At 38.6% G+C, this 23,355-nt stretch overlaps 1 protein-coding gene across 5 annotated transcripts in view; it reads left to right on the forward strand.

The window, feature by feature from the left end:
* FBXW7 (F-box and WD repeat domain containing 7) overlaps window positions 1-17,544 on the forward strand; it is a 176,497-nt gene extending 158,953 nt beyond the window's left edge. For all 5 annotated transcript variants that reach the window (XM_083862053.1, XM_083862051.1, XM_083862052.1 and 2 more), the window contains 7 exons: window positions 1,605-1,728; window positions 3,591-3,727; window positions 5,496-5,609; window positions 8,708-8,889; window positions 9,945-10,170; window positions 14,225-14,435; window positions 15,488-17,544. In XM_083862053.1, the coding sequence (XP_083718179.1) occupies window positions 1,605-1,728; window positions 3,591-3,727; window positions 5,496-5,609; window positions 8,708-8,889; window positions 9,945-10,170; window positions 14,225-14,435; window positions 15,488-15,756 (1,263 nt within the window). In that variant the 3' untranslated portion in view covers window positions 15,757-17,544. The remainder of the gene's footprint in view (window positions 1-1,604; window positions 1,729-3,590; window positions 3,728-5,495; window positions 5,610-8,707; window positions 8,890-9,944; window positions 10,171-14,224; window positions 14,436-15,487) is intronic.
* Window positions 17,545-23,355: the final 5,811 nt, after the last annotated feature.

The following is a 23,355-nucleotide window of genomic DNA, read 5'->3' on the forward strand; positions in this document are numbered from 1 at the left end:
AAGGACAAGTATAGTTGTTGCTCCTGTAATAGGGAGCTTTACACCAGATCCTAAATGCTCACTCCCTCAGTAAGGAGAGAAGAACTTCTTCAGGTTTGTGGCCTGGGGTGCCTGCAGGATCTAACACATCATTTAAGGCATAGGTCCCTCAAATGTGGAGGTCTGTCTGCTCCCCATGAGCTCTGGGTGATGACTTTCAAACAAGGTGTGTGTGCAACCAAAATGCAAAGAGTTGTGAAGTGCTGAATTTTTATTTCCTTCTCAAGTCACTAGCTTGTCTAGATTACTAAAAGTAAATGTTTCTCACAAAATAAAGTAAAAAATCTGCTGAGGTCAACAGCCTACAGTTATAACTTCCTCAGTAAATTTCAGTCTTTGCTGTTTTGAAGGGCAGATTCTGTTTATATCTATCTATCTATCTATCTATCTATCTATCTCATAACTTCAGCTAAAAATTAAATTGAAAGTCCTAAACAAAATACATGGTGAGCAGAAGTAAAAGTGGGTGATCTGATTTCCTTGACACCTTCTGCATCCTATTAATTACTGACAAAGGCCCCACTGTGTGAGCATATTAGTAGTTCTCTGCATTAATGTTTATCAATATTGTTCTTTCTGCAGAGTTTTTAGGGACTCTGTGTATTTCCTGTGACTTTCCTGCATCTTAACATTCATTTTCCATGACTAGGGAGTTGCACTGTTGCTGTCAAGTAGAAAAGCTGTACTTGGTCATCACACCCATAATGATTCTTGTGTTTTGGATTGTGATTTTTATGCCTCTGTTTAAGGCTTCATGGAAGATGTGGGATTTTGGGAGCTTTATTGGGGTCACTATATGGCTTAGCTCAGTCAGGCAAGGTCTGAATTTTTTCCCAATAAACTTCAGTTTTGTCACACGGAAAGGCTCATCTATTTATTTTCTGGTGCTCATTAGGATTTGCCCTATGGTTTTGGTAACAAGCTGTTCTAAAGTTACATGTCTTGATCCTACTGCATCCCAATCCGTAAAGCTCCTTGTAACTCCACACAGGAGCGTGTTTGAATTCTCATCAGAAAATGAGTGATACCTACACTGCCTTTCCTGTGGCTGCAGAGAGGTTTTGAGCTCTGGGGAATGTAGCATTTACTTGTTCTGTATTTGGGCTTTCTGAGTGATGTTACTCATCACAGTGTACATCCCTATTTCCTCACATGGTGAGCACTGTACTTCTTAGTTCAACTCTCAAAATAACTTTCGGTGCAATTGTTAGCTAAAATAACATAGACATAATTACTTTGGTAATAATTCTTACAATGATTCAAAGTAATGTGGCTTACATATTTTAAAAAATGTAATAACTATTTCAGCTGACATCTATTTTCTTGCGAATGCAAGAATCGTTTTGTGATATGATCTGTAAGGATTTAGTTACTTACCAATGATTGTTATATTTCCACATGCCCACAGGAATAAACTGGAGTCTGTTAAGTTTCAGAGATTGTTTAATAATTTATCATTCCAATTTTCTGGATTTCAGCCCCTGATGTGTGATAGTAAATGGAGTTATTTCACTTTCCTCTTCAAAAGCAGTGGAGAAAATACACTTTCTTCTTATTTTTTACAGCTGGCACTGTATGTGCTGTCATTCCTGGAACCCAGGGACCTTCTGCAGGCAGCCCAGACATGTCGTTACTGGAGAATTCTGGCTGAAGATAATCTTCTCTGGAGAGAGAAATGCAAAGAGGAGGGTAAGGCTGAGCAAAATGACGGATGTAATGGTCGAAGTGTTGCCATCATAAAAAGTGCTGTGCATTTACATAATAAGCTTAAAGTTCTACGAAGGCAATTTGTGTGACTTTAGATTTAGTGCTAGCTATGCTTTGAGATACATGGTATGTATCTCTGTTGAAAGCAGGAAATAGAAATAATCCATGGAGTGCTAGAGTTTAGGCTTGAATATCTTATTTATAAAGTATACCAGTTGCATGTTTTCAGAATACAGTTGGGTTTGCTTTTTGAGGAATATGTTTATTCAAAATGCAACCAAAAGAAATAACAGCTGAGGTGTAAAAATGATAGGAGTATAGCCTAGCAGTTTGTTGCTTGGAGGAAAAACTCTTTCAGTGGTTGGTAGAAGGGCTGCTGTAATTTCATGTCACTTTTAGGGTAATTAAGGAAGAGGTGGTAGTGGGAGAAGGTGCAGAAAGATTTGCTTGGAGAGGGACACACAGTCCATTAGCCACATGGATATTATCCTGCTCATGCCAATTCAAGAAGAAATGGTGCTCCAGCACTAATATGAATGAGCAAAAAAAGGCTCCCATGAAAGAAGCCATGCATTTGTGCACATGAAGAACATAAGCTTTTATTTTTATGGAAAGTTGCAGGAACAAGGAGTCTGTTTGGGCCAGGGGGGTAGGAAAGCACATATATGTGATCTCAGAGCAGTCTCACCTCAGACACAGGACCCTGTCCTGACTGGCTTGAAGTATGGAGACAAGGACTTGTGAGGGGTTGATTCAAAGGCTTCAAAAAACATTACAATGTCAATTGTAGCTGGCTATTTGTGAAGGCTCCTAAACTAATTTGTTTTCTTTTGTGATGGAAAGCAGGTGTCTGACCTCCTAAATCTTCTCTAAAGATTCTCCTCTTAAAAATTTCAGTGAAAATGCATTAAAAGGACAGAGTGATAAAAAAGGAGAAGGTTGAGAGGGGAATGAGCTTACATTTGTGAGCTTACAAGTAAGAATAAATACATCCAGGCAGGAGAGCACAGGCAAGCAGGCCAGTACTGCAGCCTGCTTAGCTTCAGTGAGCTGCTCAGTAACATGAAGGAGCCCTTAATTCAAGATTGCAGGCAGAGATGGGGCTAAAGGCAGAAGAGTGAAATCCACATACTGGCAAGAGACAAGACTCCTGCCAGTAATGAAATGCAGTGGAGAGAGGAGCTGCATAGAAAAGAGAGCAGGGTGAGAGAATTGTAAAAAAAGCTGTAGCTCTAGTAGCAAGGCTAAAACAAAGCACTACAGCTTAAGTGTCAAGACAGAAAGGGCATAGCTATACTTAATTTCCAGCCAAGAGAGGACAATGCCAAAAGCACTCAGCCTTTCACATCAGGAAAGTAATTAAAACCTCACTAATACCAGGAGTCACAGTGGACTTAAAGGTAATGAAGATGGGTAACCAGAGTGGAGAACCACAGACAGAAAGGTTGACTTCTTGAACTGCTCCAGAATAAGCATGTAAGTGGTTAAGGAGGTTTTTGGACAATACCCATTCGTAAAAGACAATATTCTTCTGCATTGCCTCGGAAAGGGGGATCCAAACCCAAGCTAGGAGGTTGCCAGCAAGGAGTGATGAACTAGAGCATTTTCAGTCATGATTATGGTAATGATTATGCTGAACTGACAAGGACAGACAGAGTATAAATCTCTGAGGAGCAGGGTGGTGTCACTGACACACAAATGCTGGCATGCAGGAGGTTGTTACGTTTCTGCCATATTTTAATGTCAGGGGTCACAGTAAAGGTTTGGGAGGGAAGGTTTTTCTGTGGGGTGGCCTCATCTATTCCCCTCCCCCCCCCCTTTTTTTTTTCTAAATTCCATTTTAGGGATTGATGAACCATTACATATCAAGAGGAGGAAAGTAATAAAGCCAGGCTTTATACACAGTCCGTGGAAAAGCGCCTACATCAGACAGCACAGGATTGATACCAACTGGCGGCGAGGAGAACTGAAATCGCCCAAGGTGAGGTTCTGAGCTCTGTGCACGGGGCCGTGAACAAAGCAGGATCAGCTCATGGCTCGGCTTCTTTCCTTTGGACAAACAAGACTATCCATGCACAAAAAGCAGTGAATTGCTACAGAAAAAAAATAATTTGTGTTTTAGCTTTCCCTGGCTTTAAGTTATATTCTGACCACCATTTTGGTGCAATAATGCTTCATACTGCAGAATCCTTTCACTGGTCTTCTAAGTATTTCTGTACAATTCTGTGAATTCTTATAAATATGCCAGTCTCTTTGAGGCAGGTAATCATTCATTGAAAATACTTATATTTAAACATGCAGACACATATATTTTTATATATAAGTGTATATGTATGTATTGGTAGAGCTGGGCCATGTTGCAACATAAAATTACTCCACAACTGTTCTGTGATCAATTCGTGCTTTATTTTTAAATATATTCTTCTTAATTGAGCAGTACCAGACAATAACTTCATTCTGTGTTAGGCTTTTTGTGAGGTTTTCTAAATGTTAATATTATTTTAATGACATTGATATTTAACATTACATCCTTTCCAATATGAAGATACGAAGCAATATTTCAAACCTTTGTAAATAAAATAGCAACTCTCTAATCAAACGTGATCATGAACAAGCAGACGGAAGTGTGAAGAAAACCCATATTCGTGGCTTTTTAAGGTTTTAAGGCAATTTACCTGTTGTCTTAACTAAAAGCAACAAAATAAAACAAGAACAAAAGAATTCCTATGGAAAACCTATGGCTATAGCCTGCTGTTTATTTGGCCGTGACTTATGTACATTTCTGGCAATGGTTCTGTATTTCTTGCCTTGATATGCCACATCAAGTTATCTTGGAATTATTATTAAAATTACAGCCTCTGGCATTATCCAAATGCCATTTCATTTCAATGAACATCTTGAAAAATGTTTGGATATCTTAAATGTATTCTAGTATGGATTCTACTAGGGTGGGTTGTTTTTTTTTTTTTTTTTTTTTTTTTTTTTTTTGTTTTTTTTTGTTTTTTTTTGTTTTTTTTTTGGTTTTTTTTGGTTTTTTTTGGTTTTTTTTTTTTGGGTTTTTTTGGGGTTTTTTTTGGTTTTTTTTTTTTTCTGTGTTGCAATAAGATATACAGAGTTACAGTTTTTCCAAAATCAAACATTGAAAATCCCACCTCTATAAAGCAACATTCCAGTCCACATTCCCAGCACATGAAACTGTTGCTTTTGTTTATATTTAATTGAGTTGATGGTTTTCTAGTTTTTGACTTTGGTGTTGCCTGGCATTTAACACAATGCAATGCTTGGCTGGTAAGGGGAAAAAAATAGATGTAGACAGCCTTGACCACTGAAATAGAAATACTCAGCAAATAATCAGCCCATTCTTTTGATTCAAGATTGAAACAAAAGGTAACAGTAACTCAACTTTAAAGTAAAGAGATGGAATAAATGAGGAGGAATAGAGCAGTGTCCAGTTACTAATTCAGCCCACTTCCGTTAGTGATTTTTCCTGGTACCTTTAGGAGGCTTGCAGTAACTGTGGTGTGCCTGTTAAGCAATGCAGCATCACTCCATGGAAGGAGGGAAACACCTTCTTTGGTCCCAGCTGGTGGTAAATTAGACTTGACACACAGGATTAAGGGGCCTTATTATTACTGAAACAACTCTAGCATTTTGTAATTTATGAATCAGAAGAGCACTTCGTTTCTCCTGCTTCTCTCTAATCTCCTGTATTAAATTGTGCCTCTTGCTTTTGTGCTCTTGGTTGCCAGGTGCTCAAGGGCCACGATGACCACGTCATCACGTGCCTGCAGTTCTGCGGGAACCGCATCGTCAGTGGCTCCGACGACAACACGCTCAAAGTGTGGTCAGCAGTGACAGGCAAGGTAAGGTGGCTGCTCTACTGGATTCCTTGGGAAATGAGCCACAGGTAGAGCAGGGGCACAGCAAAAATGCTGCTGTGCCAGCAGACCTCACTGCAGGGTGGCCTTTGGTGCCTCTGGGGCAGGAATTGGAAGATGTACCAGATAAACATGCAGATTGCCTTTTCCCACACAGAAACTCCTCCAGTTCAAAAAAGTCACCTTGATGTGAAATTGCAATGCTGCTCATGTTACCACTGGCATATATCCTTGTTCTCTTGGCAATTCTGCTATTCTTGTGGAGTCGTTTGTGACATGGATTTTAAAGAATTTGGACAGAAACATTACTTTATCTTCCTTTAAGCTTAACTTAGGCTGCATTTACCCCTCTGGATCTCCTCTTCTCACTTGTCTTCTAGCATTCTTTCTATTATTTTCAAGTTTTTGCAATGGAGTGTTCATTTTACTGGCTCAGATTTCAAATGCAGAGTTTGTTTTTCTTTCCAAGCTACTATATTGCTGAGCCACGAAAAAAAAAAAATTAACTTGCTTTAGGTTTAAATATTTCCTATTAAATTAGATCCAGCTCAGGCAGGAATTTAATAAGCTTCAATAATTTAATTCTGGCTTAGAGGAGCAAAACAATATGTGCAATCAAAAAGACAGTACTGAGCATTTCAGTCATGTTAGAACATCACAGCTACTCAGCCCACAGGTTTGTTTTTTTTGAGGTGACTGACCAATCAAGGATGTAGAAAAGGCCTTGGGGAAACAGTACTTTTTCCTTTTAAACTGGTATTGTGTGCACTTAGCTTGGTTTTAATGGTATAGATAACAACAGGACAGCTGCTGAGGATAACATGTTTCAGATGTAAAAGGTATCCACTTCATAATGTGGAAGCTGAATGTATTTAGCATTTGTCATTGCATGCCCAGAAGATCCTTGAAGGGATACTTAATCCTACTGTGGGTAAGAATAAAATTAAGAGCCATAGGCAGCCTCACCCTGCTGCTTTGGCTTCCCTACAACAAACTGTCTAATGAAGGATCCCATAATGAAATTTACATCTATTTTAATTGAAAAGGGCAACCTAAACACAAATGAAAAATACTTTCTTTGTACATACCACACTCCCAAAAGCAAAATGTTCCCTTAAATATATCAAATTAAGCACAGTGGCATGACTTAACAATTACTGTTCAGTAATTTTTTTAAAGTAATTGCAAAACCTAATATGACCATTTATCCCAAACGTTTAAGAGAGCCAGAAATTGTGTCTGAAAGATGGAAGCATGCTATATCAGCCCTCATGCTTACTGATGCTGAAGAATAAATAAAATAAAGAAACCCTAAAGGTCAGTTTGTGCAAATGAACATGACTAAATAATTCCCTTGACAGATGTAAGCCCAAAATAAGGATTCTGTGTTCTTACTGCTTTAACAGGATGATTTCTTAAAATATGAGCACATTGGATGAAATAAGAAAAGAAGAGAACTGTAGAAATGAACATCAGCTGTGAAGTGAAAAAGATGGATTTGATAGGCAAGTAGTAAGCCAGGAGCCAGTAATTGCAGAAGACCAGTTAAAAAATTGTTAAAGAACAAGAAATATATGTACAACAAAAAAGCAAACCATTTTCAAGGATGCTAGAACAAACAGGATATTAACAACAGGAATTACTATACTGTCACTGATGCAGAAAAAATACCTTGGAAGAAAATTCATGTGATGGAAATACAGCATGCAGTGATAATAGAACTTTTCAGATAATAGAACATTTCAGCAGAAACTCATGCTAACTACCAAAGTTATGGTTTTTCTTATTAGAGTTGATCCAGATAATCTGTATTTGATTTTTTTTTCCCTAAAGTAACCTTTGGCTTAAAATGAGTGCATTTTCAAAAGGTATGATCACAAGGAGAAGATCCAGGACAGGACAGTTAGAAAGCCAATATGCGTCAATGTTTAAATGGAGTAAACCAAAAGACTGGGTATTTAGGATACACTATCTCAGACAAAAAATACTGGACTGCATCAAAAGGAGTCAACTAACAGTTAAAGGAAGGCCACGGCAATTAATGCCACTTAGCATTAGATTACAGAAAAAGAGATCCTCAAACTGCCTTGACCTCTTTTCTCGTGCAGTTACAGGTTTGACTGATAAAAATAATTGTGCAGAAGTAGATGGCTGTGTGCACTGAAAGACTCTATCCCCTCGACAGAACTGAAGAAAATAGAATAATGCAAAAATCAACATGGCACATATTTAAATGGGTTAGAAAATGGGTAATTATAGAGATCATGTTGTTAAAGTAAATGCAGAATCTTCATGGAGTATCTTTCTAGAGGAGTCTTGCAAGGATCTTTTGTTGTCTCTGCTAATTAGCATTTATTGCTGCCTGGTGGGAAAGCGTATATAGTCATTACTTGTAGGGAAAACAGGATGGGAGACAGAGACAAGCCATTGTTCCGAGCCGACAGGGGTTTTATAGAAGAAGGTGTGAGCAAACACTGTCTGTACATGGTGAGAAATCATGTCATACATTTGGGATCAGAGAAGGGAGGCTGTGCTTATGTAGTGTGGGATTCTCTCCTGGGCAACAGTGAAGTCTGAAAAAGGTCTGAAACATGGTTTTGCAGGAGTGATGCTGTAGCTGTGGTTTACGGAGTGTGGTGTTTCTTAGATAAACAAACAGAAAAATGCAACAAAAATATATGGTTTATAGATTGGTGATAAAACTACCAAGTGTGTGCTCTCTCTGCTTCTAACGCACTTGAAAAAGCTATTGGAAATCCTGCAGTGACTCAGAAAAATGCCAGGAAAATGACTCAAGGCTGCAAAACATGTCCTTGCATTGAGAAATTTGGAACGACAGCTTAGTTTGTCAAGGGAAAGATTACAAGAAAAATTCCTTATAGTTTAAGTGCCAACAATTGGGAGGGAAATTTGATGTGTATTTTTTTAAAAAAGGGGAAATTTTTTTATTCAATCAGAAAGAAGTCACCAGGGTTCTTCTGGCTCTTGCTGTGAGAGCCAACTCTTACCTCCAAAATTGCTTTTTCTTAAAGTTTCCATTCCCCTGTGTCAAAAGGGTAACTAAGGAAAATGTTTCTTTTCAGTGTTTGAGAACACTGGTTGGGCACACAGGAGGAGTGTGGTCATCACAGATGAGGGACAATATCATCATCAGTGGCTCTACAGACAGAACATTGAAAGTCTGGAATGCTGAGACTGGGGAATGCATCCACACCTTGTACGGACACACCTCCACCGTGCGCTGCATGCATCTCCATGAGAAAAGGTGAGGCTTTGTGCAGAGCTGCAGCCACAGCCCGGCCTGGCATTTATACACTTGTGCTCACAGAAGGTGCTCCTGAAACCTGGGAACCTCATCCAGCACCAAGTGAAACACAAACCAGGCAAAACATAAACCAACACGAGGGAGGAGATGATTAATAGGAGCAGAAGCATAAGAATACGAAATGAAGAACTGAAAATTGAGTCATGTACTTCAAAAAGTCACAGTCTGCGTTATTTCAAAGCTAATTCTTTGTTACACCATGATCCAGTCTCCCACACTGAATAATTTCTTCTTTTGTCAACACTACAAACTTTTACTCATTTTACCAAATAACCTTCTAAGTATTGTCACTGCAGTATTTTATTTAAATTTTAACTGATTATAACATAATTTTTGCTATAGTAAACCATGTCTCGATTCAACAAACATTGGCAGAGCTCTGTTACTTGGCTGTGGTGTGGAGCTGTTGACAGAGAGATTGTTGGTTGCATTTCTTTTTTGAAGAATGATGAGGTTTTCTATATACAGTCCATTAATGTTCGTTCCATCTAACCTTTGTTATTGCCTGAAAAACCTTATAGAAGTATAAGCTGAAAAAAAAATCAAGCAGCATAACTGTTACTTTACTAAAAGTGAAATTTCTAAAGATCTTTGTTTTATTTGTTATAATTAGTCAACTCAATTATTAAAACAGAATGGCTGTAGCACTGGCTGGAGCTCACTATGTTCATAATTTTTCATAGGTAGATACAACAGTCCATAGAATTTCTCATGGCATTGTTTTGCTGTTCAGGAATGAAGTCCTTTTTAAATATCAATACTAATTATATCAAATAGACAGATCTGAGGTGGTGAGTAGAGCGAGGAGGAAGAACACTCCAGTCACTTGACACCCCATGAAAATGTCACCAAGCCAGAACTTTGGAGAACTTTGGTGGCTGGTGGACCAACTCTATCTAACGTCTCAAATTAAAACTCAGAAGCCAAGTTTGTAGGCTTGTTGTAGTAGTTGCATGTCCAGTGCTGAGTACAGGAGGGTTTTCTCGTTGCTGCAGGGTGGTCAGTGGGTCTCGGGACGCTACGCTGCGAGTCTGGGACATAGAGACGGGCCAGTGCTTGCACGTGCTGATGGGCCACGTCGCTGCAGTTCGGTGCGTTCAATATGATGGCAGAAGGGTTGTAAGTGGTGCATATGATTTTATGGTCAAAGTGTGGGATCCAGAGACAGAGACCTGTCTGCACACACTGCAAGGGCATACTAACAGAGTCTACTCGTTACAGGTATGTGATTTTTATCTGCTGCTTTAGTTTCCTTAAGTAACATTTAAAGTCAGTTTATTTCATCTTGTTTATTAAGTTGTGGGTACCTAGTATAGAATTATAGACCACAAGAATACAGAAGCATTTGTGATAAACCCCTTTTTCGTTTTGTTACACTAGTTATATGTTGTCTTAATTTAGAAACTGAATTTTTTTTTGGGTAGCATTTTTTTTTTCAAAGGACCCAGTACGATAAAGCCCAAATCTCTATACCAATAAGTTATATTGTTTTGTGGATTGATGAGTTGTTTGGTTGAGATTTTTTTTTCAAATCTTGCATGTGTTTTGGAGCTATGTTTTTGCTTTTCTCAAGAAATTCCAAACTTATTGTTTTAAATAAATCAGAGGATATAGCAATTGACAATGTGCCAAAAACCCTATTGGGTTAATGTTCTGATTTATGGAGATCTGTTTATCCTCATTTTCTAGTCCCATCCTCCAATTCTAAACTATAATTCACAGTAAGGCTGAAGCTAAAATTTTAATGATCCTGTGTAAATCTCTAGCCTTCTACTTCCTCTCCTCTGGGTACAGGCTAGATATACAAGTGTGAGGCATTTCAACAGCAACATGTTAATGTAGGTGCAGGTTATTATGATGCTGCTTTGTGGCATCTCTCTGCTGCCCACCAGTTACCCACAAAGCTGGCAAAGATACACACAGACCTCATGTCTTGGGTTTTCTTACCTTTACTAACCCAAAACATCATTTTATTCATTCAGAGAGTCAAAGCATCACTTCCAGGCATTGAAAGGCAAAAGAAATTAATTTCATGCTTGTGCCTGTTCACACCACAATCTGGCAGGACTTGAAAAAGAAATCAACAAAGACAGTTCAGAATTGGGAAATGGCATTCAGCATGTAACTGCTGTTTGTGACTCAGAAAGTGAAGCTCAGTGCTAGAGACATTTTTCACAAAGTATTTTATATCTCCCCATAATGCATAAAATATGAACAAAGTTCCTAATTGGTTTCCTTTCCCAAAAACACATCGCAACATTTATCAAAAACTCCAGCCCTTCTCTTACATTCATATGCTGAGGAGTGTTTTCTAGACAAGCAGCGAGCAAGTTAAAAATGCTTTACTACCTACCTACCTCTCAAAAACATTCTGAGAATTTCTTTTGTGTGGGGCAGTTTGGGAACAGATGTTACTCTAACTTCTCTTCACCACTGACTCCTGTTTTGGCTTACAAATATTTATGTCTTGCTCTGATACTCTGGTAATAATGGATCAAGTAACTGGGTTGTGTTACACTTCAATATGTGCTGAAACAAATGGGAAGAGGGTTGGGGAGGGCAAGCTGGAGGCTACAGGTGCTTACAGGTTTGGAACAGAAAGGTTCTTTAAAATTGCCTGGTGGCTCCTGCCCTTCAGCCTGAAGTAGCCCCAAATAGCAGAACTCCCGTAAGTAGAATAATCAGATGGAATAAGCCAGTCCTCCATGGCAGGTTCTGTTACATCACCATACTTCCCATGTGTAGACTTAATACTTTCCAGAGATCCTTTTGCAGCAGTTGAAGACCATTAACTGTGCTGAGTTTTCTTACTCTTTCTTACCTGCCTTTGCAACATGCAGATTCTCAAAGTTCATGGATAACTCACAGATCCAAACCATTGTCTGTTTTTACTGCAGCATCATCAATTTCTCTTGATGCCCAGCCTTAAACCTTTCTTTCTGAATACCTTATGAACAGGGAATATAATTAGTTAGTGGAAAAGGGGGAAAGGAATTCAAAATTTGTTGCATCAATCAGGTTTCGTTCTTTTTAGGATTGAAAAATATTCTCTAGTGTTTCCAGGTCTGTTGCGCTACTTGGAACTCCTTGTCTTTTTATCTGAAGTCAGATTATTTCCCATCCTCTTTTGAAAGCAGGGGACTTAAAACAGGGTCCAGTCAAAGTCTTATCAATGCTTGCTAGAAGTGAAAAAAAATTGTTTTAATGCCTTCCATTCAGATACCAGAGGGTCTTTTTTAGTGTATTTTCACCAGAAGTGCAGTGCATACAGCAGATAAGCATTCTGTGTGCCAGTCACTCTGCATTCTTTTGAATCTAGGTGCCATGCCCAACCATGTCTGACTGCAGAGATCGAAGATACTCATTTTCTTATGTGGGTCTTATAAGAAGCAGCAGCCCCAGATAGTCGGGTTCCCTTAACTGGGTTCCCTTAACTGGTTTGTTACTTGCCTTATCAGCTACCAGTCAGTCCACATGGACAAGTAGTGTCAGATTGTCTTAAACATAACCAAGATTCCTGTCCAGCCTTCCTTCTCCGAGGTTGCAGCTGTACCTTCATTCATTCCCTGCCAAGTTCAGATCTTCACACTTTTCACTTGACTTCTACACTCTTTGCCTTTGGTCAGTTCTACTGTTTCAAATGGTACTCAAATCCTAATGAAAATAGTAAATGCCAGACCTCTCTGAAACTCCTTCTGGTATCTAATAGTACTCTGAGCAAAGTAATAGTATCCCTGCCTCAAATTTGTTGTAAAAATACAACCAAGACATTTGATGTTTCACATGGCTTTTTACTCCATCACAGAGAAAAAAAATCATATTGGTTAAGATAATTTTCCCACAAATCTGTGTTTGCTGCTACTTACCACATTACTAAGGGCTTAAAACCTCCTTGTGGAAATTGAAGTTAGGCAAATTGATCCATAATTCCCCTATCCCATCATCTCCTTCAATAAAGGAAGGAATTGTATTTGCCATCTGAAACTTGTCTGTCTTCCATGGGTTCTCAAAGATAGCAGCAGATGTCTCTGAGACTGTCTTAAAACAATTTGCCTTATGTGATTTTGTTCCCCCATTCTAGCAAAAGCTTGTACTCATTTGTCATTGGCATTAGTGCAGTGAGCCTGCGCTCACATGGCTGAGGACAGAGACAAAAAGAAGTTAAATAGCTGGCCTCAGTCAGTGTTTCCTTCCTACTGAGGATAAATGAGGGGTTTTTAGCCTTCCTCTTGGTGTGATTGTTTTTTTGTTTTGTTCTGTTATGTTTTTGGTTGGGACTTTTTTACACAATAGTGAAATGACTCTTGCTAATTTTATCTTGTGTTGTGCCCTGCCTTTCTGGTTTTGTCCCAGTGTGCTCTTTTATACACATCTATTGATCTAGTTTCTACTTTTTGTACAATTCCTTGTGGTTTAGCCAAGTGAGTCTCAGTAATTTACAATACTTCCTATCTTTCTTTCACAAAGGATAGTTGGTGTCTTTAAGAGTGTGCCAACTGTCCTGAGCTCTTCTTCCCCTCAGAGAATAGATGCACAAAATCCTCATGGGAAGGAAGTCTCGGGTTTTTATGTGTTCCTTCTTGAAGCCCACTGATTTTGTTTTACTGCTTTTTCCCTTTTTTGAGAATTCTGGACTCCTATGTCATTATCACTACAGTTCAAGTTATTTTCCACCTTTCTGTTCTCTACATGGTCAGTCCTCTTGGTCAAAACAATCTCATATCTTAGCCTGTATGCTTTCCCTACAATGACTGGAAAGTTACACTTCCTTACTGTACACAATTAGGGTTACAAAATAGCTAAATTCCACATTTTTCAATTACATTTCCTTCCATTTTCTTACTTTGTGACTTTCGTTTAGATGATTCTGGAATAATGCTGCTGTCGTTCTCCTGCTTTAAGTCCCTCTGACTTGTAAAAGTCAAGACTGGCTTTTTAACAACTCCTTTAGGAAAAGTACTTTCTCTTACTGTTGCACACTGCAGAGTAGTCAGTATCTGCTGTGTTTAAAGGAGATGTATTGCATTTCAAAGACCTGTGGCTCAGAGTCTCTTCAAACCATGTTCCTCAAGAGCCCACGTGTCTTCAACAGAAAATTGCACTGACCATTAAGCACTTGCTGTACTATCAAATGTGGCCATCTCTATTGAATTCTTACTTTGTACTGCAGTTTCTGAATATATATAGTATCTAACCTTTAGTGAATTAAATGCTTAATAGCCTTCTTTGTAAGGTCCTAATATAATTGTTTGTAATAGATTTACCTTTCTTGTAGTTTGATGGTGTCCATGTGGTGAGTGGATCTCTTGACACTTCCATCCGAGTTTGGGATGTGGAGACGGGCAACTGCATTCACACTCTAACAGGCCATCAGTCACTCACAAGTGGAATGGAACTCAAGGACAATATACTTGTGTCTGGGAATGCTGATTCTACAGTCAAAATCTGGGACATTAAAACAGGACAATGTTTACAGACATTGCAAGGTAAGTTTAAATTACCTTCATGTAAATCAAGCAGACTATAGTGATCCTTGCTGCAGATTCTACATAAAATCTTGAAAATAATTACATACAAAGAAACAAGCACTGACCACTTAAAACTTAAATATTTTTCTGATGACAGCTGTATGATGTTTTTCTGAACTAGAAGAACAAAATGTATTTAATCTAATCTATTCAAATCACTTGCCTATTATGAAAGGCAGATGGTCTGGACTGATAGCAATTTGCTACGGGTATATTATCCTAATAAGCCACAGAAATATGTAGGAAATTACATCTCAAAATAGACAGTAAATGTATTTATTTAGGGGTCACTTGAATGTTTCAAAGCCTACAGTTTAATTGGATCAGGAGGCAAAGTACACTGTCTGTTGCAATAAATCAAGAGATGCAAGTGGAAGATGTTTTCTTTATTTCAGTAAGAAGAAAGATTTATTTTTTTTTTCCTCCCTGTTGACAGTTGCCACTCCAGCATCATGCACACAAACATATGGTTGTGTTTCTCCCCACAAAAAAGGTCTTATATCATTCTCATATATCATATGCAGCAGTGCTGGCTGGAGCAGAAAATTAAATTTCCCAGTAAAGCAAACTGCTGCTTTAACATATATATTTATATGTCTGCATAAAACTGTCAGTATTTACTGATGGAGTAATCTCATAATAACACTTCAAAGGGACTTGGAGACAAACTCTTACAGCGGTCACCTCATTGTGGATGGTTAAGTTCATTTTCATGAATGTCCAAGTGCATGTTTGCCCAACTGCTGATATACAGCACAACAAGATCACTAAAACAAAGAAGAAAATACTGGGGATTTTTTTTTATACCTGCCTTCACTTCTTGAAAGCATGGCAAGGCTTCTGTACCTTTCAATGTACAAATTCAGGAGCTGTAACAGATAGTTCCCTAATAGTTCTAATAGATGGAAAGAGCTGTATGCAAATAGTGAGGTGTTTATTCTAGATGCAGCACTGTCTGACATTGCTTTCTAATTAATTACAAACAAAAATGGTTTTGTTTACTCTTACAGGTCCCAACAAGCATCAGAGTGCTGTGACCTGTTTACAGTTCAACAAGAACTTTGTAATTACCAGCTCAGATGATGGGACTGTAAAACTTTGGGACTTGAAAACGGGTGAATTTATCCGAAATCTAGTCACATTGGAGAGCGGGGGAAGCGGAGGCGTCGTGTGGCGAATCAGAGCTTCTAACACAAAGCTGGTGTGTGCAGTTGGGAGCCGCAACGGGACTGAGGAAACAAAGCTGCTGGTGTTGGACTTTGACGTCGATATGAAGTGAAGGGCAGAAAGATGAATTTGTCCAAACGTGTAGACGATGTTCTCCTTTCCCTCCCCCCTGAAAAAAAAAGAAAAAAGAAAAAAAAGAAAAAGGAAAAAAATCCCTTGTCCTTGGTGGTGCAGGATGTTGCCTTGGGGCAACAGATCCTAAAGACCTACAGACTACGAAGGAGAATACAAAGATGACAAACTATAACTGACAAGAGAGGCTTTTGCTGTCTCGTCACATAAAAAGGCTACACTTTTGACCGGGGCAGCTTTGCAAAAATCCAACTTTAGAAATGAAACCAGGTGCAATTAATTTCTTTACTTTCCTCCAAATGCTCCTTGAGCAATTTGGAGTGAAAAAAAAAAAAAAAAAGTTACAGTTCTTGTTAACAAGTTATTTTACCACAAAGATCTTGAAATAAGCTGCACAGGCGAGCCTGCTCGTGCACCCCTGGGTCACCCTGGGTCCCCGCAGCCCCTCCGAGCAACGCGCTGTCCCTTAGCCCCGCTCCGAGCAGGGGGTTGGACTGGACTCCCTCCAAAGTCCCTTCCAACCTCCACAAGCAGTCACTGGTTGACTTTCAAAAACTAGAGAGCATCTGCAATGAGAAAAACAAACAAAAAACAAAGAGTCCATTCCTGGTATGGAAAAGCTAAAATATTACTGTGAATTGTTTTGTACAGTTTTATCAGAGCTTTTTCTTTTTTTTCTTTATTCTTCTTTTTTTTTTTTTTTTTTTTTGCCAACCATTGCCAATGTCAATCACAGTATTAGCCTCTGTTTAATCTATTTACTGTTGCTTCCATCTACACTCTTCAACGCATAAGTTGCTCTGAGGTGGCAAGTTGTCCTGGGTTTTGAGAGTCCTCTGATGGATTTAATTCGCAATGCTGGTGCTAGAAGTAGGTCTTCAATTACGGGATTGTTGTCCCACCCCTGTACTGTATTCCCAGTGGCCAAACTTATTTATGCTGCTAAATGAAAGAAAGAAAAGCAAATTATTTTTTTTTATTTTTTTTTCTGCTGTGACGTTTTAGTCCCAGACTGAATTCCAAATTTGCTCTAGTTTGGTTACAGAAAAAGACTTTTTGCCACTGAAACTTGAGCCAACTGTGCCTCTAAGAGGCTGAGAGTGGAAGAGTTTCAGACAATTAAGAGTGAAGTTTGCCTGCAAATAAAGAATTGAGTGTGTGTGCAAAGCTTATTTTCTTTTTTCTGGGCAAAAATTAAAACACATTCCTTGGAACAAAGCTATTGCAGCCTGTTCTGTGGGGAAATTTTTCTTTGTGAGGGCTGTGGTGAATGGAATGAACATACATAAAAAAAACTGACAAAATTTTTTAAAAATATTATAAAATACAAAAATTAAAATAAAGTTGCTGGTCAGTCTTAGTGTTTTACAGTATTTGAGAAAGAAACAACTGTTACAGTTATTGCTAGGAGGAACTGACAGAGCAAAAACTTAAGTTTTTGTAAAGATGTCACATGCAAACAAAATGAGAAAAGAAAGAGTCAAATGGTTTGCCTCATTCTCCAAGAGCCACAACTCAAGCTGAACTGTGAAAGTGGTTTAACACTGTATCCTAGGCGATCTTTTTTCCTCCTTTTTTTGTTTTTGTTTTTATTTTATTTATAGTCTGATTTAAAACAATCAGATTCCAGTTGGTTAATTTTAGTTATGTAACAACCTGACATGATGGAGGAAAACAACCTTTAAAGGGATTGTGTCTATGGTTTGATTCACCTAGAAATTTTATTTTCTTATAACTTAAGTGCAATAAAATGTGTTTTTTCATGTTAGTATGTCTTTATTTTTTATTTTCTAGTTGTTAATTTAATATTATGTATCCTGTGAGGGGTAAAGCAGGTCAAGTTGCTCATCTTACTGGTAGATGCTAAAATATGTCTTGGGACTTTTTATATAAGCCTTCCACAAACAGGTGTGTGAGTGTCCTCTCCTTCAGTTGCCATGTAGGACTTGTCACGTGGGTCTGGGCAAACATGCAGGAAAGAAATTCGCTGCTTCTCAGTAAGAGTGTGTCAGGACCTTGCTCTGGGGCAAGGCTGCTATAAAAAGCTGCTAAAGTACGTAAAACTTCTTCCGATAGCATCTCGTTACTGCATCTTAAATTGAAACCTGATGTTTATTATTTATGGATTTCAATCAGTTGATTGCAAAGAATAAATCCATAAATACAGCTAAAATCAAAGGTAGGATTGTAGGAGATCCTGAAATAAAGCTTCAGAACAAATAATAAAATAACATCATTCCACATCACTCCAACAGCAGTTTTATCCGAGCCCTGTAACCAAGGTAAGTCGTCATCTGTCACAGAAACTTAGCACTTGAGTGTCAGGCTCTGTCTCAAATCTCCTTGACCAAAATCATTGTTTTCTTCTGTGTAAGCTTTTCTTTCAGGGCATAGTCTTTGCTTGTTTGTGACAGTTTTCTCCTGTAGAAAGCTGTCATTAAAAAACAGAACAGTAGAAGAAAAATGCATGGATAGAAAAGAAAAATATTTATATAATTGCACATCTCTATGTGCAAACAAGATTTTAGTTCCAATCCCTACATTATGCAAAATATGCAATGGTGAAGGATCATGCTTCCATCTGGCCTCTGAGGATTAAAAAGCCATCCGAACTGAATGAGCAGCTCCAAATTGTAAAAATCTGTTCCTTGGGTTGGTGCTTAAGGAAAAGAAAGCTTGTAGCAAGCACTGACAACATAAAAGCTGTGATTGCCTCTTATTTATGTAGAAACAATTAAAGAGTTAATCCTTTTCTAAAATGGCAATGAAAGACTGCCAGGACGTTGCATGGCTCTGCTGGGAGTACAGGCCAGGACGCTGAGCCCCCCAATGGCAGAAGGTGCACCAGTGTGGGCTGAAGTACTTGTGAGAGCAGATGGAAATAGAAGGGTAGAAATATGAATATTTAATGCAGTCAGCCGAGCAATAGCTTTTAAGATTATGTAATTTTCTTCATGATTTGTAGAAATTGCAACAACGTGTTTTCAAAGAGCGAAGGTGCTGGCCTGATGGTGCAGGAGGATGAGAGGTTTCTGAGTAACGTTGTGCTGGAGGGCAGGAATACAAATCTGGGCGGAAGAGTGAGCTGACAGAAGAGGGAAACTAACAAATCAAAGTGTACAGTCAGTTCAAGTACATTTTAGGCAGCAAATATGACCAGGAGGAAAATGTGCTTAACCAGAATTGAGAAGTTTTCCTGTTGACAGTGTAGTTCCAGCAGTATCTAAATGTTCAAATGAATACAGAAAAACTTGAACTTGTTAAGCAAACCATATTTTCAGATTCCTTCATCACAGATTTAGGTTCAGATAAACTATTGGCTGCAAAGTCAAGATATGATTGACTGTTGCATTAAACACAAAAAACAACACAGTACTTAAAAATATTTTTAGAAAAACTTTTCTCATTCAATAAAGCAGCTTTACAAAGTTAATTGTGTTAGTGCTTTAAAGACTTCTAATTTTGTGAAGTCTGTTTAGGTTTGTAGGAGTTGCTTACAAGCTATCTGAACAACACAGCTCAATAAATGGAAATTTTGTGATTTAAGTGACAGGATTTCACTGATGGGCCTGTAGTAAACACATTACATGTAAGAAACTGTTGGAGCAGTTTCTCTTTACACCCCCCTTTTGTTGCTGTACTCACCATAATATAGCTCACAATATAAACTCTTCTTTGGCAGCACGTGCTCCAAGTGAGACTGCTGAGGAAACATCTTCATCCTGTGTAATTAGATTTTCATTTTAAGGTGGGTGGAGTGTTGTTTTTTTTTTTAATAAAAACATTAAGAACACTCAAGTATAAGACTATACTTAGTATAAGAATACTATATATGAGACTATAACATCTTTATGCTCTCAATACACAGGCACTTCTTGAATCCAGAAGGCTTAGTCATCATAGGCTATGTCAGAATACTGCAGCTATCCTAGAGAGATAACTGCAGTGGTGTTTCTGGCATTTCTGCTCTCTTCTTTTCATGCTGATTCCCCTTTTTCTTTTAGTTTTAGCTCTAGAAAGAGCTTCCTTATTTTATCCTGCATGTGAAACCAAGTCAACAACATTAAGATTTTTTTTAAGGTAATAATTTTTAATGGACCTTGATTTTATCCAACAGTAAGTCAGAACTGGTATTGCCACTTCCTCCAAGAGCCTGTTCCTGTGGTCTCAATTTACTTATTCAAGAGATAGGACCAGACATTTAACAGCTGTGTCTACACCAATTTGGTTTTCAGATCAGCAGCTTTCCCAATAGAACACAGTGCTGCCTTGGAGACCACTAACAAGATTCCTTCAGGGTGTAACTAATTCTAGAGCAGCTCTCCAGGAGCACACTCCAGGCACTCAAGCCCCCAGAGGAGCATATGGGACCAAACCAGAACTAGTCCAACACCTCAAAAATACATTCATGTGGACATTAGGTCTTCAGAACCAGCATTTTGTAATTGGCATTACAGTTTTGCTCCTACCTCACAGCACTAATTGCTGGTGTGAACATAACCATCAACAGATCCTCTCTCACAGCACCCTTGGCTCCTCACTAATAATCAGAACCAGCTCCCATACCAAGAGAATCCACCTGATACCACTTACAAGATTTTGCCTAAGCAAAAACTGAGATGCCTTCAACTCTTTCAGCATTCCTATGGAGAGGTTTTTCTAATCAGGTTATGGAATCCAGTAAAAAGAAATGCAAATCTCTTACAATCAGTCTGGTCAAAATCTTCTACCACTAAATCAACACCTGATTATTCAGAAAAAGAAACGGTGAAGTTGTGCAATTGCACAGAAGAGCCAAGTAACAATAATAGTAATTATTAAAAAATTGCCAGTAATGACTTCGGTCACTCTGACAAACTGTTTATCATTTAAAGGATAATATCCAAGCCATACCAAGCCCTGAATCTTTAATAAAAGTGGGAATATTATATTCTTTCCATCTCCTGCCATTCTATCTATAACCTTGATCCCTGTCACTGTGCGAAGATACACATGCTGTGGAATGATGTTTAGCATTTTAAGATGATACATGATGTTTATTATGATTATACACAAAGTATATGGTCTATTTGATAAACACCAAACTTCATCTATAAATGGCATATACAATTTTTCAAACACCTCTTCAAGCATTAGTGCAGGTTTATAAATACAACAGATGTTTTTACATGAAAGCTGTTCCAGGTTCCTTCCAAGACAGACTGACAAACCAGTTGTAACCAAAAAGTCAGCAGCCAGTCCAGGCTCTTGCTCCCGGCTCAAGTTGTCCACTGGTCCATCAGCTGCAGCAGTACTCCAGGGCAAAGAAATGGTGCATTGTGCTACCAGGAGCACAAGCTGCCAGGGGGAAATGCTGCAGCACTCTGTGAGACTGCAGTTGCCTAAGAACCAATGGCTTTATGCCCATGTACACTGCATTGCTCTAGCCCAGCTGGGACAGGAGAGTCCTATAAAATCATAGCTGAGCTAGGACAGAGTCTCCCCAAGAACTAGAGATGGCAGAAATCATTAATCAGAGTGGCTGCCAATTCAGCAGTGGTTCTAAATTACAAACTGAGACTTGGCCAAAGGCATCCTTCAGCTCTCCTTTGTCCTCACCTCTGCCTCGCTTACATGGAGCTTTAACTCCCTGGTCCCTGCTGACAAACTGATCTTGTCCAAATTTATGTAGTAGCAAAACTTTTGGTGAAAAGCTTTTTGTCCTCTGTGCTTCTGGAATCTATCCTGTACTTTTTGTCACTTAATGCACAGGGACAGCACAACCTCGAGTCTAACACTGAATGCTCCAAGATGTAGTGCATGGAGATGAGGACATCATTTATCTCAGAGTGAGAGGTTCATCATCAGTGTCACTAAAAGGATCCCCAGTCTGAGTCTAGACTGAAAAAACTGTCCTAGATCTGGTTCAATTAAGTAAATTTCAAGTTGATCTCAACTCCTTAGTTTTCCAGTAGTGCCTGAAAAATAGGTACATCCTAAGAAACTTCACATTTAAAGCAGGATCATAAGTGTTGTCTCCTGGGAGCTGGGAGAGGTCATTGTCTAAGGACAATGAAAAACATGGAAGGTCTATGTAAACTGGATCAGAAGGGACCTGTGGAATTCAGAGAAGAACAGATGACAACAATTTGGGGTTTTGGGGGGCAGGGTGGGGAGCCTTTCCAAGAGATCATAATTTTACATCCTACGACGGCCACTGTGGGGTAGTTCATCATTGTCATCAACAAAGCACAGGAGTAAGATTTTTAAAGAAAACTGTTAGTTGGGCTGCCCTGTAACTGAGGATACAACCAACCCTGTTAGCTCTGGCTCACCTGAACAGCTCTTACCTGGGGCAGATTGTTTGATGGGAAGATGAATTAAATGCTCCCAGACCTCCTCCGTGTCTTGTTCCTCATGTCTGAGATGCAGTTTTCGCAGGCTGCTTACAGTGCATTACTTGAGAGTGCTTTGTTCTTTTAATTTAAAACAAAAAATGTGGAATGTAAAAAATTCCAAAAACTTCAAAGCCAGTTTCCATTGCCAAAGGAGTCACATTTAAACTCAAGTTCATTCTCTAGATTGAATATTCAAATATGATAGTGTGAGAAGATGCTCACACCTTCAAGAGGATTGAAGATTTCTAAGGGACAGAAGGATTCAGACTAGGGCTGTAAATATCACTGTGGTAAACTGAGCAGCACCACTCTTCCCAAACTGGAGTTTTATTTTGAGCTCCTCAGCTTGAAATTAATTTCTAGCAGTACCACAGCTTTACAGATACACAAAGATTATAAAACTTGTTTCTTTTACCCTGATATACAGAAAATCTGAGTACTATATTCACTTCTCGTTTCAAACTGCCATTTTCTTTTAAGTTTCCTGATACATTTCAGAGCTGATTTTAAATGTTCACATCATAGTTTGGAGTAAGGAAGAACTCAAAAGCTGTCAACTAGATAGGGCTCAAAAAATGTTCCTTCAAGACGGTTTGCTGCTTTTTGTCTGCTTTGGTATTCCTCCTGTCAGTTCTCAGTAGACAGAAGTAAATGTTTCAATTAACTAACATCCACATTTTCCCACATAAACAAGTTTTATAGAAATATTTTTCTGTCTGTATTTCTATTGCACACTTAGCACACACTTTAGGCATGCACTGGATGCTCTTTATGATTCTGCTGACTACTGCAACAATTCAAATACTCCAATTTCATGCAGAAAAACACATAACATGATGTTCTTTGTGTCTGTCCTTCAGTCTCACAAATGGTTTTAGATTTCAAACCCACAAACTGATATTTGTGGATTTACCTGCTTATGGGCAGTAATTTCTGAGCAGAACCAGCTCTTGAGGCCTCACTGTTTATCACTGTTGGCCATATGGCACAATAGGGACAACCTGGGGCAGAGGAGCAATAAAGGAGGAGGAATGCTTTGTGTGAGATACCACTAATGTGTTCATCTTGTAAATGGGATATGGCTCCACTAAGCCCATAAGTCTCCAATTTGATTTGAAAAATTCAAGACTTCAGCCTAAATTTAAAAAGGCTCAAACTACATATTCCTTTCTATATATACACATTCTCATCTTGGAATACTT

The sequence above is a fragment of the Zosterops lateralis genome (genome assembly GCF_965231275.1).
Source record: "Zosterops lateralis genome assembly, chromosome: 5".
Classification (NCBI taxonomy): Eukaryota; Metazoa; Chordata; class Aves; order Passeriformes; family Zosteropidae; genus Zosterops; species Zosterops lateralis.